This window comes from Pristis pectinata, chromosome 26 (assembly GCF_009764475.1).
Source record: "Pristis pectinata isolate sPriPec2 chromosome 26, sPriPec2.1.pri, whole genome shotgun sequence".
In the NCBI taxonomy this organism is placed as follows: Eukaryota; Metazoa; Chordata; class Chondrichthyes; order Rhinopristiformes; family Pristidae; genus Pristis; species Pristis pectinata.
Genome location: NC_067430.1, coordinates 17066419 through 17082587, shown reverse-complemented (window position 1 = coordinate 17082587; position 16169 = coordinate 17066419). Strand labels below are relative to the sequence as shown.

The window sequence follows — 16169 nt, the reverse complement described above, 5'->3', positions numbered from 1 at the left end:
TCTCTAGTTATTTTCACTTTATTTTACATTTACACAGCATGGTAACAGGCCCTTCCGGCCCCATGAGCCTGCACCGCCCAATTACACCTACGTTAACCTACTAACCTGTACACCTTTGGAATGTGGGAGGAAACCACACAGACACGGGGAGAACGTATAAACTCCTTACAGACAGCGGCAGGAATTGAACTCCAATCACCGGCACTGTAATAGTGGTATGGTAACTGCTACGCTACTGTGAATTGAAGGTTTAGAGAATCTCATGTTTAACCCTCAGATTTGGGCAACAGGTGGGAATATTGCCTACCAAGGAAATACAATTGGAACATAACTTCTCTTAAAAAAGGAAGATTGAGGTTAAGTGATCGAATAGATTCATTTAAAATTAAGAAATGGGGCTGAATACATAGAAACACTTGTTTCTGGCAGCTGATTGGTCTAGAACCAAGGAACAGATACCAAATAAAATTTGAGATTTAGAACAGAGGAGGAACTAAAGAAGTACGTGAATGAGCAAAGAATGCTCTGCAAGCAGATTGCAAAGAGTTACAAAAAAGATTAACAGGCAGAATCTCAAAAGGGTAATTTCCAGATTACTCCCTGGACCATGCACCAATGAGTATAGAGATATGAGAAGAGCACAATGAATGAGTGGTCGGAGAGTGTTGGATTCTGGGGCATTGGTATTTGTTCTAGGGGCACCAGCACACATGCAGGCTGAACAGATTACACCTTAACATAACATATCTTCACAGGAAAGTTTACTGGTGCTCTGTGCATGCTAATTTGGCAAGGGACTGGGTATGGGAAGACACCACTGAAGGAAAAAAAAGGTTCAAGAAGGATTGGGACTACCAGAAAAACAAATGGAAAGTTTTCAGGCAGAGACAGATTAGGAGAGTACACAAGCAGGTCTAAGATGTGTCTACATGCATGCACTGCAAGCCTAAGTAGTAAACAAGGTTAGTGAGTTCCAGACATTTAAATCATGTGGCACTAACAGAAACCTACCAAAACAAAGGGTTGGAATGGGTTCCAAATATTCCTACATTCAAGATTTCAAGAAAGATAAGAGATGGAAATTAAGACAGATTGGGACCACGGGTGGACAACAGCAGTATTGATTAAGAACAGTGCTGTGTTCAGGGTCAGAATCTCAAAACTTTGAATTACAAAACAATAGGTGATTACAATTACACTAGTGTATCACCAACTAGTGGCAATGAAGGTTTGTAGGAAAGTTGCACAGATGTGCAAATGCAGTGAATATGGCATACTTCAACTATCCAGAGATTGACGTAGCCATAAAGGGCAAGAATAGGGGGAGGTGGAAACAGTTTCTGAAGTGTGCTCAGAAGAACTTTCTTGTTCAGTATATTTGTGGCCCAGCAAGGCTCGCTGGTGAGACAGGTAGATTAGTGGCAGAGAAATATTAAGTGTTACATTTTAGCCAGAAGAATGAGAAGAGGCAATATGGAGGACAGTTCTAAACAGGGATACAAGAGAGATCTGGGTGTCAATGTGTATAGTTCATAGGAAGTGCAACCATTGAGCAAGCTAGGGTTTTTCTCTTTGGAGTGAAGGATGATGAGAGGTGACTTGATAGAGGTGTACAAGAGGCATAGATCAAGTGGACAGTCAGACTTTTTCCCAGGGCAAAAATGGCTAACACGAGGGGCCGTAATTTTAAGGTGATTGGAGGAAGGTGGGGGGGGGGGGGGGGAATGTCAGGAGGTAACTTTTTTTTTTTAAAGTACACAGAGAGTGGTGGGTGTGTGGAACACACTGCCAGCAGAGGTGGTTGCGGCAGAAACATTAGGGACATTTAAGAGACTCTTAGGTAGGCCCATGAATGATAGAAAAATGGAGGGCTATGTGGGAGGGAAGGGTTAGATAGATCTTAGAGCAGGATGAAATATGCTGTAATGTTCTATCTTAACTTATTTCCACCATTTAGTGCCTATCCCTTATTGCCCTTGAATTGAATGGCTTGCTGGGCCACATCATGAGACATTTAAGAGTCAACCACATTGGTGGGTCAGGAGTTGCACATGGGCCAGGCTGGATAAGGATAGCAGATTGCCTCCCGAATGAAATAAGTGAACCAGTGGGTTTTTAAACAAACATCTGATAGTTTTGTGGATTTGCTTTTTGTAATATTCCAGGTTTTTAAACTGAATTTGCAGTTGCAGCTGCCATAGTGGAATTTAAACTGGGGTCTCTAACTCTTACTGCAGGCCCCTGTATTACCAGCCTGGCAAATTAACCAATGGTTGAGAACAAGTTTTATAAGAGCATATGGAATCCTGTGCTTTAAGTGCAGGCAGAGTTCAGGAACAACAAAGTCAATATGAACCTTTACAAATTACTGGTTTAACCAGAACTGAGTTCAATCTTCACATCCCAAGGGCAATCATGCCTAGTTTATGCAATTCACCAGATGCAAGGAACCGAAGTAAACAGACAAATCCCTACAACATCCACTTAATACTTCAGAATTCCTCAATATGTGGAAAACAAATAGTATGAACTGACACCCCCAACACCACGAATGGGAATGTTTTATTTTAATGTAATCTAATCTTAAAAAATAAGAGATTATAAGATCAGAACTTTTAAAAACATGGAATAAAAAAATAAAATGAGAATTACATTTGGCTTCAGAAGCATTCTGATGTGAAACAATTAATGTATAAAATAATAAGTGCAAACATGATAATGTGATAATATTCTGGTTGCAGCAACTTAACATCCATCATTCTGAGATTTCAAGACTTTACAGACAATTGTAACATAGTTAGAGACTGGAACCCATGAGCGCCCTACTCACCTGGAGGTTTTTTTGCCGCCTTTGAATGTTGCAGGACTGAAGATTCATAAACTGTTTTCAGTGGTTGCAAATGTCAGTTAATTAATGGAACCTGGATTTAAGCAACACTTGATTCCATTGCTCCATGCCAATGGAAAAGTGGGGGAGGTGGGTGAAGGATAGGTGATGGTGTTGTTAGATAATCCAATGCTGTGCTGTGCCTTTAGGTGTTCCAGAGGATTGGGGGAGTTGGGGAGGGAGAGTGGAATTGTCTTCTCAGCACCAAATTCAAGGTTCTATGGAAAGCAGACACAGCCCAATATAAACGTCTCAAAACAGTATTTAAAATAAAAGTTGTTCTCTGGCTCAGAAACCAGGTTGAGAGTCACCCAACTGACAACCTAGGTTCCAAGTAGGACACTGGTATTCTACATTGTCCCAGTAGTAAAAAGCAGAACTGCTTTGTAATAAACAGCAGTGATGATCTGGGCCTTACTACTAACTGGGTGATATTTTGCTTTTGTTTCTTGCAGAAGGTCCCAAGCTCATCATACACCACAAGCATTTCTGAAACAAAAGTGTAAACAGTGCTGGTACAGTGATTTTACACATCCAGGGTACAAGTCCACAAGGGCTGCACAATAAACTTGTATCAAAATGATGAAAACTTAAGGTGACAGTAATGGCAGATTAAGTGAAATGAACACACTGAAAACAAAACTAAGACTTCTAATAAAGACACTAAATGTCCCAAATTACTTTAAAAAAAAGTTGTATAAATAATTAAACTCTTAAAGACAAAAAAACCTAAAAGATACAGAATTAAAAAAGGGAAGAAAGAACAATAGCCTCTGGGAGGCTCAGAAATGGAGTCTTTCCCTTTCATTTCATGATCCAGCAGCTCTGGGGTTCCCTTTGTGTGGTTTAACCTTTCATCAGTACAATATACTTCTCAATTTTAACAACATGGCATTGTTTTTTCAGTTACAGAAAACAATGAAGAATAACCCTGCCCTCAATACACATGCAAAGTTCATTTCCCTTAACAAAATAATTGAGAAGTCTGTGTGAGGAGGCGAGGCTCAGACAGTAACATCAGCCAAGACAGCATGGCAGAGGTGGCCAGCTACACAATTTTGCACAAAACTTCAACCAGCAGCTCCTTCTTCTCACCGATTCCAGCAATTTTAATCACATTCTTCAGCACACCAATAGATAATCACCTTAACACCTCTTCCCCTCCCTGGGCTACTGCATTCATGGCAAAGGACAATTCTGCTAAAATTACAACTACTTAAAAAAAAATCAAAGGCTCCATTTGGAGGCTTTGTTACATTAATTCTAATACAATTTTGTTTTCAGACCTGCCACTCACTGATCACATTCAAGCCAACAACTTTTCATGTAGTGGCATCATGCAAGACATTACTTGCATGGATTGTGTTCCAACTTGAGATGTGCAGCTCCCCCAAATTGTGTTACCATGGAAATCACAGCAACTGTATCATGACAAGGCTCAGTGAACTGTCATGGTTACTAACAGCAAAGATTCCTCCCACTAAGATTCTGAGAGATACTGAAATGGAACAAACTGTGGATATTGATAAACAAGTTCCTTCAACTAACCATGCAAAGATCCTAACCTTGCTCCATTCAGTCGGAAACTGTATTACCAGCATTTTCTGTCTGCATCTTTTAAACCCAAACTTCCAAGTCTGTGCCCAGAAACAGATTTATCCAAATTACAATCTCCAGTTAATCTGTAGAAATAGTGTTTAAACAAAATGCCAAAAAGTGTCAATCATCTATCTCTGAATAACTCCATTAGTAAGTTCCTCTATTTTCTGTCTATTTAGTTTTTCATGTTTGTGCCTTTCCCAGACTTGTCCTTTTGATATTGAATGACCACGAGAAAAATGCAGTCAACCAACTGCCAAACTCCATAAAACATTCAACTGACTGTCCTCACTACAAAATTCTCAGACGTCTGGAGGTCCAATTTAACTCATAAAACAAACTACTCCCTTTCACTGCTACCCGACTCACTCGAGTACAAGCACTTTAATTAGTTCCACAATTAATAAAGATCAGCCACGGACTAAACAGACAAATAATGCTGCAAACTAGACTAAAAAGTGGGGACCTAAACGCTTCAGCAGCTGTTCATTAATCCAGTCTGGCAGGTAGATGAGGAGAGGACTGGCACCAAAGAATGTCCTGCCTTTTCAGATGGCCCCGAAAATCACTGTCATTGCAATGAGAGGCAGAAGCGTCTGGAATGTTGCACTGTGAAGGAGAGAATCAGATTGTCATGTTGTGGTGTCGCAGTTTCATCAATAGAAAATCGTGGCTCAAATTATGTCGTGTGATGATTCCAACAATCTAAAACAAAGGAAGAATAAAATTAGATTGTGGTAAGAATTCTAACTGCTAAAGCATATGCAGCAAAGTTGCAGAAAGCACTCTGCTTCTCATGTTCCCTTTTTCCATTCAATGAGATTTGCTTAAGAAGTTCTATTTTTTTTCTTCAAACAAGACTATGCCATTAGGCATGTTAACTGATATCATTAATTTCCCTCGAGGAGAACCCAAAGAAATTCTCTCTCAATTCCTATAGGTAATCAGAGGAAAACCGACCAATCATGTCGTTTCATAGAAGGGATTTCATCATCTCCATAGAAAAACTCTTGATATACTTCCACTAAAATTTCTTACACAGACCCATTCACCTTCCCCCAGTGCTGAACTATTACACAGCACCCGCCTCTAGCCTCACTCAGTATCCTTACTGACCCATTTCCCCAACATAATTCCCACTGATCCCATGTATAATCAGGAATTCCCTGTCCCCAACTCACCTCTCCAACAGCATTGACGACTGGAAGGTGCCTCAATCCCATGGTACGGAACAGGTTGAAGACCTGAGACACATGTGTGTTTGGCGAAACTGTGTATGGACAGGGATTCATGTATGGTGTGATATCCTATTAGGGAGACAAGATAACCAGTTCAAAAAAAAAGTTACATATCTGACAATCAGGGCTAGCCATTTGTAAAGTAAGTTATCACCCTGTACATTACCAGCCAGGACACAAAACACAAAGCTGCTGCTCTTGTGAATGTTCCAACAGTCATGCTTTGACTTTTTAAACAGTAACCAAAGTAGCTCAAGTGAGTGCTCTCTTGCCTGAGAGAATAAGAGCAGGGATCCGGGGATCAGGTATAGTGATGTTAAGGATAAGTCATGATTTAACTGAAAGGCTAAGGAGGTTCAAGAGGCCCATTGCTTTATTCAGACACCTCCCTCATATCTTCCCCCTGCATTTTATGAGTCAGAAACTCACAAGCTCAAGTTCCACTCAAGAGATCTAAACACACTTTGTCGACCAATACCCGTAGTACAGTCCTGAGGGAGTGCAGAGCTGTTGCAAGTAATGTCTTTTGATTTCCATGTTACAATAATGACTACTTCAAAAGTTGTAAAGAAAAAACAAGACATCAAGATTGTGAAAGTCCTACATGAATGCAAATCATTCAAGATCCTTCTAGAAAGCAACACGTGTTGGTTTGAAGTGACTGAAGTAGTCGAGTAATAACCACAGCTACTGGTGCAGGTGGTCTCTCACCTACTCATGTCACAAGGGATCTTAAAGCTTAAGGCGGTATTTGCCCAATTTAAGCAAATACTGCAGGGACTGAAAAAACACAACATAGGATTTAGGCTAATCCCCGCTCCTGAGTAAGCAAATCAGCCCTGTCAATGCACACTCAGCCTTGGGGTAAAGGCAAAGCCACAATCCTGATATTCCAGCAACATGCAATGCACTTTATCACATTGCCTTCTTCCAATTCTCTCAATCTTCCAGCTCTTTGGTATTACTAGGCAGACTGCATCTGGACACAGGTAGCACAGAGGCATCCTATGAATGCTAGGGAATGCACACATCACAGATGACCATTCTCAAGGGTATATCTTAGTCCTCTTTTGCAAGATGCTAGTTTTGCTTGGATCTATCTTTCTACCACATGTGAATCTAGCTCAACAGAGATGAGCTCCACCTCTGCAACATTGCCCTGCTTATTTCAGCTGTTTTACTAATTAAAATGAAAAATGCCTTTGCCATCTTCAGACTTAACCACCCTGATGCCTTTTAACTGGCACCTTCCATAAACTGCAACCTGGAAGTGAAGCTAAATAAATTTCTAAACTATGTTCAAGACTGCCTCCTGATGCAGGAACAACTAGCAGGGAAGAGGTAGTACTAGATCTAGTTACAATCAATGAAACAGTTCAGGTAGATGAGCCAACTGTGGACGAGCACCCACGGAACAGCAAGCACACTATAAGGTCCAGAATCCAATTAGAAAGGGTAAAACAAAAGGCATAAACCAGCACTCCAGATTAGACTAGGAATGAGCTAGTTAAGAGGTTTAAAGAGACATTCTATAGAACTGGAGCAACAATGGGGAGTTCTTAAAACACAGATTACAATGGTGCAGAGCAAGTATATTTATTAAAAGGGGAACTGCTTCCAGCTTTAGTATGTCATGTACAGACAGAACAGTCAAAAACCAATTAAAACTGGAGAACCCGTGAAGCATCACTTAAAACTCTCATTAAAATTTGACTCTTCTCCAAAATACTCCCTATTTTTAAAAACCTGTTAAAACTGGTATACCAAACATGTTAAGGTCATTATTGTAGAATGGAAAGAGAACAAATTAGGAAATGGATCTTAATTAATGTCAGAAAATTTGAAGTTTGCAATTTTAGTGCAGAAATGTTCCAACATTTTTTGATGTGTTAGACGACGATTCTACATTCTGAAATGTACAGCTGGGTGGATCCAATAAATCAACAAGCATCCATCACCCTGGTGGAAGAGATAATGCCACTCAGTGACTGCAGCCATTCCAGGCAAGATTCATTCTGAGTCCTGACCATGACTGGAGAAAAAGGAGGCCTCAACCAGCACCAGGAAAGGACAGAAAGATCATGTCAGCAGGTACCTACAGACTGAAATGACTAAGCATTACTGGGAAACCCATGAAAAGGAGATTTCCTACTTCCCTGATGGATCAGAATTTATGCTAATCATGAGGAGATGGAGACCACACCATTGTGCATCATGCTGCATGGGTTTTGTGGAACATTGTGGGACTGAAGCAGGAGAAAACAAATGATCCAATAGATGACATCCTCAGATACAAGATTTATATAAAACACCACAAATTACATACATTCATTTCACAAAATATTAGAATGCAAATTTATAAAATCTTGTTCCAAAAATGGATTTACTTTTGAATGGTCAGCAAATATTTATGAACCTTAACCTGAGGCTTGAAAATCTCAGATAAATCCCACAGTAGGCCACTTCAGATATTCAAAAATTCTTACTTCTGTTTCTACTGAGTTTGCTGCTCTGTTACACATCATACAAATTCCATTTAAAGCAGCTTTGAATGTGCTCAATTGATTTTCATTTCTTAGCTAGAGGATGCAATAATTTAATGCATTCTGACAGTACACATATCCATGTGCCCAAGTACAAGGTCTCAGACCATGACTAAACAACAGGAGAACCAAATGAAGCACAAGCCTGCTCTGCCTGACTCTAGTTACATTAAGTTCTGCGTCAGTAGAGGTCTATAAATGCAGGAAAGCTGCTTGAGGATAGTATGGGAATCTCCCACTAAATCAAAAGATCTAAATTAAATAGAGACTATGCTGTAAAGTCAAATTTTCATTAATCACTGTACAACTCAGGAGATACCAGTTACTCAGCCTATTTACATTTATATCTACACACAGATTTTTCTTTTTAATGGGTTGAAAGATGCAACATTCAAGATTGTCAGTGACAACAAATAAAAGCAGAGCTCATAGATTAAAGAAACAAAGGACTACGGATGCTGGAATCTAGATGAAAAACACTATGATGCTGGAGAAACTCAGCAGACCAGGCAGCATCCATGGAGAAAAGCAGGCAGTCAACTTTTTGGGTCAGGACCCTTCTTCAGCACTGAAGATAGGAAAAGGGGAAGCCCAATATATAGGAGAGAAAAGCAGAGCGGTAATAGGTGGACGAAAGAGGGGAGGCAGGGTGGGCAGAAAGTGGTGATAGGTAAATGCAGGTAAGAGATAGTGATGGGCAAATGCAGGTAAGAGATAGTGATGGGCAAATGCAGGTAAGAGATAGTGATGGGCAGGTGTAGGGAGGGAGGGGAGAGCAGATTCACTGGGGGATGGGTCAAAGTTAAGGAGGAAAAAAGGGGGGGTAGAAAAAGAGAGGGGCTAAGAAAGGGAAGAAAATAAGAGACATGGATGGGGGGGGGTTAGTGTCAGTGGAGGGGGTGGGGTGGGGGGGGGGGTAGTTTGGGGATTACTTAAAGTGGGAGAATTCAATGTTCATGCCATTAGGCTACTAGGTTCCAAGACGGAAAATGAGGTGCTGTGCTTGGACTTCCCCTGGCAGTGGAGAAGGCTGAGGACTGACAGGGTGAACATTTTGCAGAACACTTGCACACCATCTGTAAGCACAATCTGCATCTCCCTGTTGCCAGTCACTTCAACTCCCCCTCCCACTCTATCACAGATATGTCAGTCCTCAGCCTCCTCCACTGCCAGGAGAAGTCCAAGGACAAACTGGAGGAACAGAACCTCTTTCTGTCTTGGAAAGAATGCTGGTCATTGCTTTATTTGAAACCAACATGAACACTTACCACAATCATACGCGGATTGAGGAGGGTCAGATCGAGGTCATGAACATCGGGGTATCGTGGATAATCTTCAGTCATTTCAGAGTATGATAGCCGTGGTTGTGTTGAACTCTGAAATGCACAGAGAGCAAGATTGAGACAAGTTGCCCAGAAATAAAGAGAAGACTAAAACATTAACTAGAGATGAGAAGGGTTATTTAGTTCTTTTTTTACTTACCCTACTAGAATAATTCCTATTTCTACACATTTGCTGTAAATTTTCCACAAGCAAACACTACTTTTCCTCCTCCCCATACCGCTAGAGAATCAATTGTGTAAATGGCTCAAGAGGTGGCTCCAAATTTTACTCGTTTCCTCATTTGTGGCTGACTGCTCGTTTGTGCCTTGGCTTATTTCCTACTTCCAAATGCTACTCCACTTTATCCATTTGGTTTACTTATAGATAACTCCTTCTAAGGCACAAAATATAAAGCATTTCATACAGACCTGTGACCCCCAGAGAGCAGCCTTTGTTTCTTCAGCACTTCAATGCCACATAGTTAAACATTGTGCTTTCTGTTTGCTACTCTACACTGGGAATTAATTATTGATTATTTCAGTAACATTCATGGAGTTTGTGGCCTTTAGATAGTTTCCTGCTTGCTTAACATTAACCCTTTAAAAAAAATTTACATTCGTCTTCTCCTGACATGCAACTAAACAACCTTCCCCAGTTAAATACTATGTTGTTCCTTCTTGGCTGTCTCAATACAATTTCAAAAGGGTGCAAAATAACTCAACCTAACCTACTATATATCAGTCCTAGAAACTAGTGACTTCTAACTCTGGGAGATGCTCCTTTGCTCAAAACATTCTATGAAAGTTACAAATATTTGCTTAGCATATTTATTAAAATTCAGTGTTCTTTTTTAAAAAACAGAAAGGCAACATTTGCATGCACTTACTGAATGGGTCTCTGAGTAGCAAACCCCACGTACTAGCAAGGTAACCAGCTGCGATCTCAGAATAAGGCCATGAAAAGTTAAAGGTCGAAAGCGCTCCTCCATTGTCCAGTCTTCACTGGGAGACTGGTCAGGATAAAGATTTGGATAAGGGACATGTCTGCACAAACAAGACAGTCAGTAACTGAGCGAGTACACATACAAGGTCGAACAGGACAATTACAAACCATCGAAACATGCTCATGATTGAACAATACATTACTTAAAAGAATCTCACTGGTCACGGTGTAAAAATTAAGATAACATATACTGTATATCTCAAACATCATTCCAAAAACCTTTTCCTGCATTAGAAACTCATTGCACAAACTTTCAAAATAGCCCATGGCATGATCCCAAGTCAGCTATTTAAACAATAAATAGCGCTTCTTCAAAAACTACTTCAAAGTAAGAATTTTATTTGCTTCACTTTAGATGGCCTTGGACTACCAGACAGTTCACTTGATGCTAAAGTAACGTTGTGTCACACAGGACAAAGATGAAGGATTTCTCACTTATATCATCCAAATGTTTCTGCACTCACCTGTCAAGGACTGCAGTCCAGAAAGGGAACTAACCCATTTGCTACACGTGCAGAGGCATGGTTCAAACTCCATCAGTTTGAGACACTTTAGAGTTGACAGGTTATCATAAACATCAGCATCAGTCGCCTGCCACTCACCATCAAGAAGTTATAATTAAGTTTAAATATTTCCTCTCTAATTCTCTAAAATAGTGAGAAGATCAGATCTGTTTTCAAGCCCCAAGATACAGTATTACAGACATGCAGACAGAACACAAGGAAATTAATTCCCCATACATCACAACTGAATGAGGTGTATTATCAGGAGCTGTCCACTAAAACACTGACCCAGCAAGCTACTAGTCTAAACGTTTAAGTGATTTAACTTGATTATAGTGAGAAAGTGGACTTCAAAAGAAACAAATGGATGAATCAACCACACCAACCTACGCTCCAGCATTTGCTGCAAAATGTCCTCTCCATCCTCAGCAACCTCAGCATTCACCAGTTCATCACAAACATTCCTCAGCTCACTCGATGGGTAGGATTTCATTGACTGGCTCCGTTTGTATTGTTCTCCAGCCCGAGTCAGTATACTTGATTTCTGCAATAATGAAACAGACAGTGAACCTCGACACACAAACAAAATGAAGTAAACAGAAGTCTATAAACTGATGGCACAGTGACACTGTTTGTGGTCAACAACCCCAATCCTTGCATAACCTCTTGCTAAACAAAAAATTTTAGTAGTAGTACTTAACTTTGACAACAGAAGGCATGGCAAATGATAAGGTAAAGAAAACTGAGCATGGTAACCAGTGGACTAATTAAATTTGGGGATGTTTAAGAGACTAAGATTGAAGGACAAGTATCTCAGTGCTGTGGGAATTTATAGGACCCCATCTTAATAAAGAAACAAGCATGGGGGAATTTAAACATAAGAGGATCATTTTAATGGTGTACAAGCCAATGCAAGCTAACAAGCAGAGGGGTGATGGCTGAACAACAGTGAATGAAGTAAAATGGGAATTTCAAGTGTCTAAATAGGATCAGACTATTGTGCTTTAATTTCTCTTTGCTTGGGCACTGTAACCCAAGCAGCTCATAAAATCTCTCTGCCCGGCAATGTTTTTAATTCCTACCCCATAAAATCAACACTTTCCTTTCCAAGGACCCCGAATGTGCCATCATTAAGCTCCCTGGTTACCTTCTCCAAATTTCTAAAATTACCTTTTCAACCATTAATTTTCATATTTCTCTCAGTACTGTTCTTGTTGATGTAATGTGCATTGAGATGTTCTAATACACTACAGGCATTCAAAGATAAAGGTATTTTAGGTCTGTTTTTATCCAGTGGCTACATCTTTAAATCCAATTATATTATATAAGCATATGGTAAAAACCTGCAGCCATGGCAACACACTTACTGCCAAATCACATGATTGTGGTCCCACTCCAGAGAATTTAGTGCATTATCCACACCAACTCTCCCAGTGCAGTACTGATATGCTGTCCTTCAGGTAAGCCCTCCCAAGTAGACAAAAAAATCCCAAAGCCACTATTTAAAGTCAGGGAATTTCTTTCCTAGTGCTCGACCCAATATTTATTCTTCAACCAACACTGAATTGAGTAAACTGTCTGCCACAACAATCACTGCTGTAATGTAGGCAATGCATTTCAAAACTACTTAATGGACCATGGAGTATTTTGTGACATTGAAATCATGAAAGACATTAAATAAAATTAAGTGTTCTTTTTCCCCCATATCAAACGTATATAACATTCCAAGCTCTGCTTTCAGAAAATTAAAATGATGTCTTATGATTGGCTCAGTACAAGTCTATTGGCTGCTTTTTAAAAATACACTACACAAATATTCAAAATCCCAGTAGTCCTAATAACACAAAGGTCATTCAGATCAAAGTCTGCTTGAAAGTAAATTTGTTTGAAACCATTGACTATTTTTTTTGCTAAGGATTTACATAGATTACTACAGTGCAAAGAATTTTTTTAAATAATTAAAAAGAGAGGTCAGTTTGTAAAGCATGTAAATATTATGTATGATGCATAATGAAAACGCAAATTGATAAAACACTTTTGATAATGCTCCCCATGCGCTTTCTCATCCTCTCAGTGCATGCTTCAAGCATGCAACAGATGGAAAAAGTGATGTTGGGATGTGATTTCCTGTGTTCTCTTCGCACATTACTCCATATAAATCACCAAAGAGATGTACTTTTGGGATTGACGGCGAGAGCAATAGGAACTGAAAGTCAATGGAAAAGGGGTTGGAAACTAGAAGAATTTTTGTAATTGTCAGTATCTTTATTTCTTTCAGATACTCAGTAACATGAACAAAAAAAAAGAATCAGAGAAATTAACGTATGTAATTGACAAGTGGTCTGAAAATATGCAAGCAATTGTACAAGTGAACTTCAAGAAGGTGAAAGGTGAGGAAAATCCCAGGAGTGATAGATCACAGGCGCACTCTAGTGGCTATCATCACTACTGCACAGAATTTAATGAAATCGTAGAAATCTCAGGCACAGTAGATTGCTATTTGGCCCATTTTGACTTTGTCAGCCACAAAAGTTATCTAACCTATTTCTCACTCTCCTCCTCCCCCACCCCCCAATTTGTAGGCTTCAGATTTCACACATTCTTAAAAATGAGAACAGAAGACGCTAGAATTACTCAGCGGGTCAGGCAGCATCTGTGGGAAGAGAAACAAAATTAGCCTTCCTTTGTCAGCCGAACTGCTGAGTATTTCCAGCATTTTTATTTTTTGTTTTAGATTTCCAGCATTTGCAGTCTATTTATTTACTTACTTTTACAGACTTTTATTTGCTAAAATGAAATCTGCTTCTGCCACCTTCAGGCATCAAGCTCCAGACTACATCTTCTGGTTGAAAAGCGTTAACTCCTCAGTAATCTTTTAACTAATTATCCAGTTATGGACCACTCTACTAAAGGGAAATAAGTCCCACTGCCGTGGACTTAGCTGCAAGGAGCCATATCCAGTTATTTTTGCCAGATCACATCTGCGGAATTGGTCTTTCCCTAGTTCAGAAGTTTTCCTTTGGGTTTATCATTTCCCTTTTCTTTAAGTATGTTAAATCCATCTGCACTACAGTCACTACCACCAAAATGCAACCTTTCCACTCCCTCCTTTGTTACTCCTCCCACTTGCCCAGTGCCAACTTCTGCAGTTGGGCTGACTACATACCAACTAAAGCTTGCCAGAATGCATTTTAAGAATTCCACACTCTTCATTCCTTCCACATAATTTCACACTCAGTTAATGTTTGCGTAGCTAAAATCTACTTTTCCTGGCTTTGTACTTTTCAAAGATCTCACTATATTATTGGTTCTCCTATCTCCCTCTGTCTTGCTCAGGGATCTATAGTTAACACTTGTATATTTGCGCCTTGTTTTTCAGGTCAACCTTTAGGGTCTCAATTGTTCTTTCTACCACATTAATAATTTCAACTACGTGAAGTGAGATGTTAACCAGTTGCAACACTGCTAGCACCACCTCTTTTGAACCACCATTTCTCTGAAGATCTTGTAAACAGACAAGTTCAACTGCTGTTCCTGTCCTCCTTTAAACCATATTTCAGCAATATCATACACTTCTAAGTGTCGTTGTTCTCAACTCATCTCTTATTTCCCGAAGCCAAAAAACTGCAGATGCTGGAAATTTGAAAAAGAATGCTGGAAAAACTCAGATCTGTGGAGCAGGAAGTAATTTACCTGAAATGCCAACTTTGTTTCCCTAAGGGGCATGCTGCCTGACTTACTGAGTAATTCCAGTATTTTCTGTTTTTATCTCATATTTCCTAGAGTCTTTACACTGCTGTACACTATTAACCATTATCAAACTACTTCCTTATTTTTCCCAACCTCTTTCCTCTACCTCCCAAACTTTCTTCCCAATTTCACACCCGAATTTCTCTCTCCCCCTTCTGAAACTACTGTTATACAAGTTAGTGAAGGCCAGGTATTGACATCACAGGCTTTACTCTGCCACCAGTAAATAAGCATCCATTCAGCCTAGGAAAGTGTCAATCAATAGACAATGCTCTGCAAATGATCATTTCACACAAAAGAACTGTAGCTTATGTTGTTTTCGGGAATTCAAAACAGATCACTTGATAATTCATCTTGTTTCTGTTTTCAGGAGCTCGATATGCCTACGTAGCTGCATTTTTTAATGTCTTAACAGTGGCCGTTCTTCAAACTACTGGTTATCAAGGGCTTTGGGACAAAGATTTTTATTTAGTTTCTTCATTAGTTCAGTGATTTGGACCATTGTGTCCATCACTGGAACAATCTAAATATAATCCGACCACATGGCTTTCCGTCAATATCACTATGTTTCTCAATATCATCCTTCAGTTATAACGTGTCATTGTCTATTGGTATTACCTCAATGGTTTAGTTACACTCTAATTTGCCACTACGGACCATTCTCCAACACCATCTGAGATATAGGTGATATCACTTGCACCATGCTTGGATTTGCTGTGCTGATATCACACTAATGTAGATTTACCTTAAACTTAATGTTGTTGCTGATGAGGATGTTTCCCTTCATGAACTCCTTCTCATTCCCTCTGTTTTCCGTGACGACAGGGTATGCGTGATGTGCGGTGGTGCGCAGAATACTGACCAATGATTGGATTCGGGTATGAGGATAGACATAGGTTAGATTTGGCTCCATGATATCACTGGCTGTCAACCTGCAATTGAACATAAAAGTAATCAAACTCCAGTCTTTCAAATTGGGATTTATTTTACAATGCCTCAGCGTATATCCAGTCTAGAACCACTGCGCAGTCCCACCAGTTACAATGTGCCCAGAGTGAAATTGCAAATCTCAGTTTGACTCAGGGAGGGAACCCCTAATGCAACCATCATGTTATTCTGCAAAAGCCCAGACACCTGCTGCATCTGCAAATACTAGAGAAGACTCAAAAACTTCTCCTGGATTTCTTTCTCCACACCATTAATGAAGTCTCTAACAACACATTGAACTAATGAATTGCAACAAGTAGATCCGAGGGATTCAGTGAAGATGAATGATTCTCGGAACCAATAGTTTTGCGCTTGCCCAGATATTGGTGTAACATGC

The 16169-nt window shown here is 39.8% G+C and overlaps 1 protein-coding gene across 1 annotated transcript in view; it reads right to left on the bottom strand.

The window, feature by feature from the left end:
* Nucleotides 1–1837: 1837 nt before the first annotated feature.
* Nucleotides 1838–16169, bottom strand: part of clcn6 (chloride channel 6) — a 39375-nt gene continuing 25043 nt past the window's right edge. The window contains exons 18-23 of the mRNA XM_052039187.1: nucleotides 15591–15777; nucleotides 11482–11639; nucleotides 10477–10633; nucleotides 9536–9643; nucleotides 5668–5793; nucleotides 1838–5191 (exon numbers count right to left, since the gene is read on the bottom strand). Of these exons, the coding sequence (XP_051895147.1) occupies nucleotides 5111–5191; nucleotides 5668–5793; nucleotides 9536–9643; nucleotides 10477–10633; nucleotides 11482–11639; nucleotides 15591–15777 (817 nt within the window). The 3' untranslated portion in view covers nucleotides 1838–5110. The remainder of the gene's footprint in view (nucleotides 5192–5667; nucleotides 5794–9535; nucleotides 9644–10476; nucleotides 10634–11481; nucleotides 11640–15590; nucleotides 15778–16169) is intronic.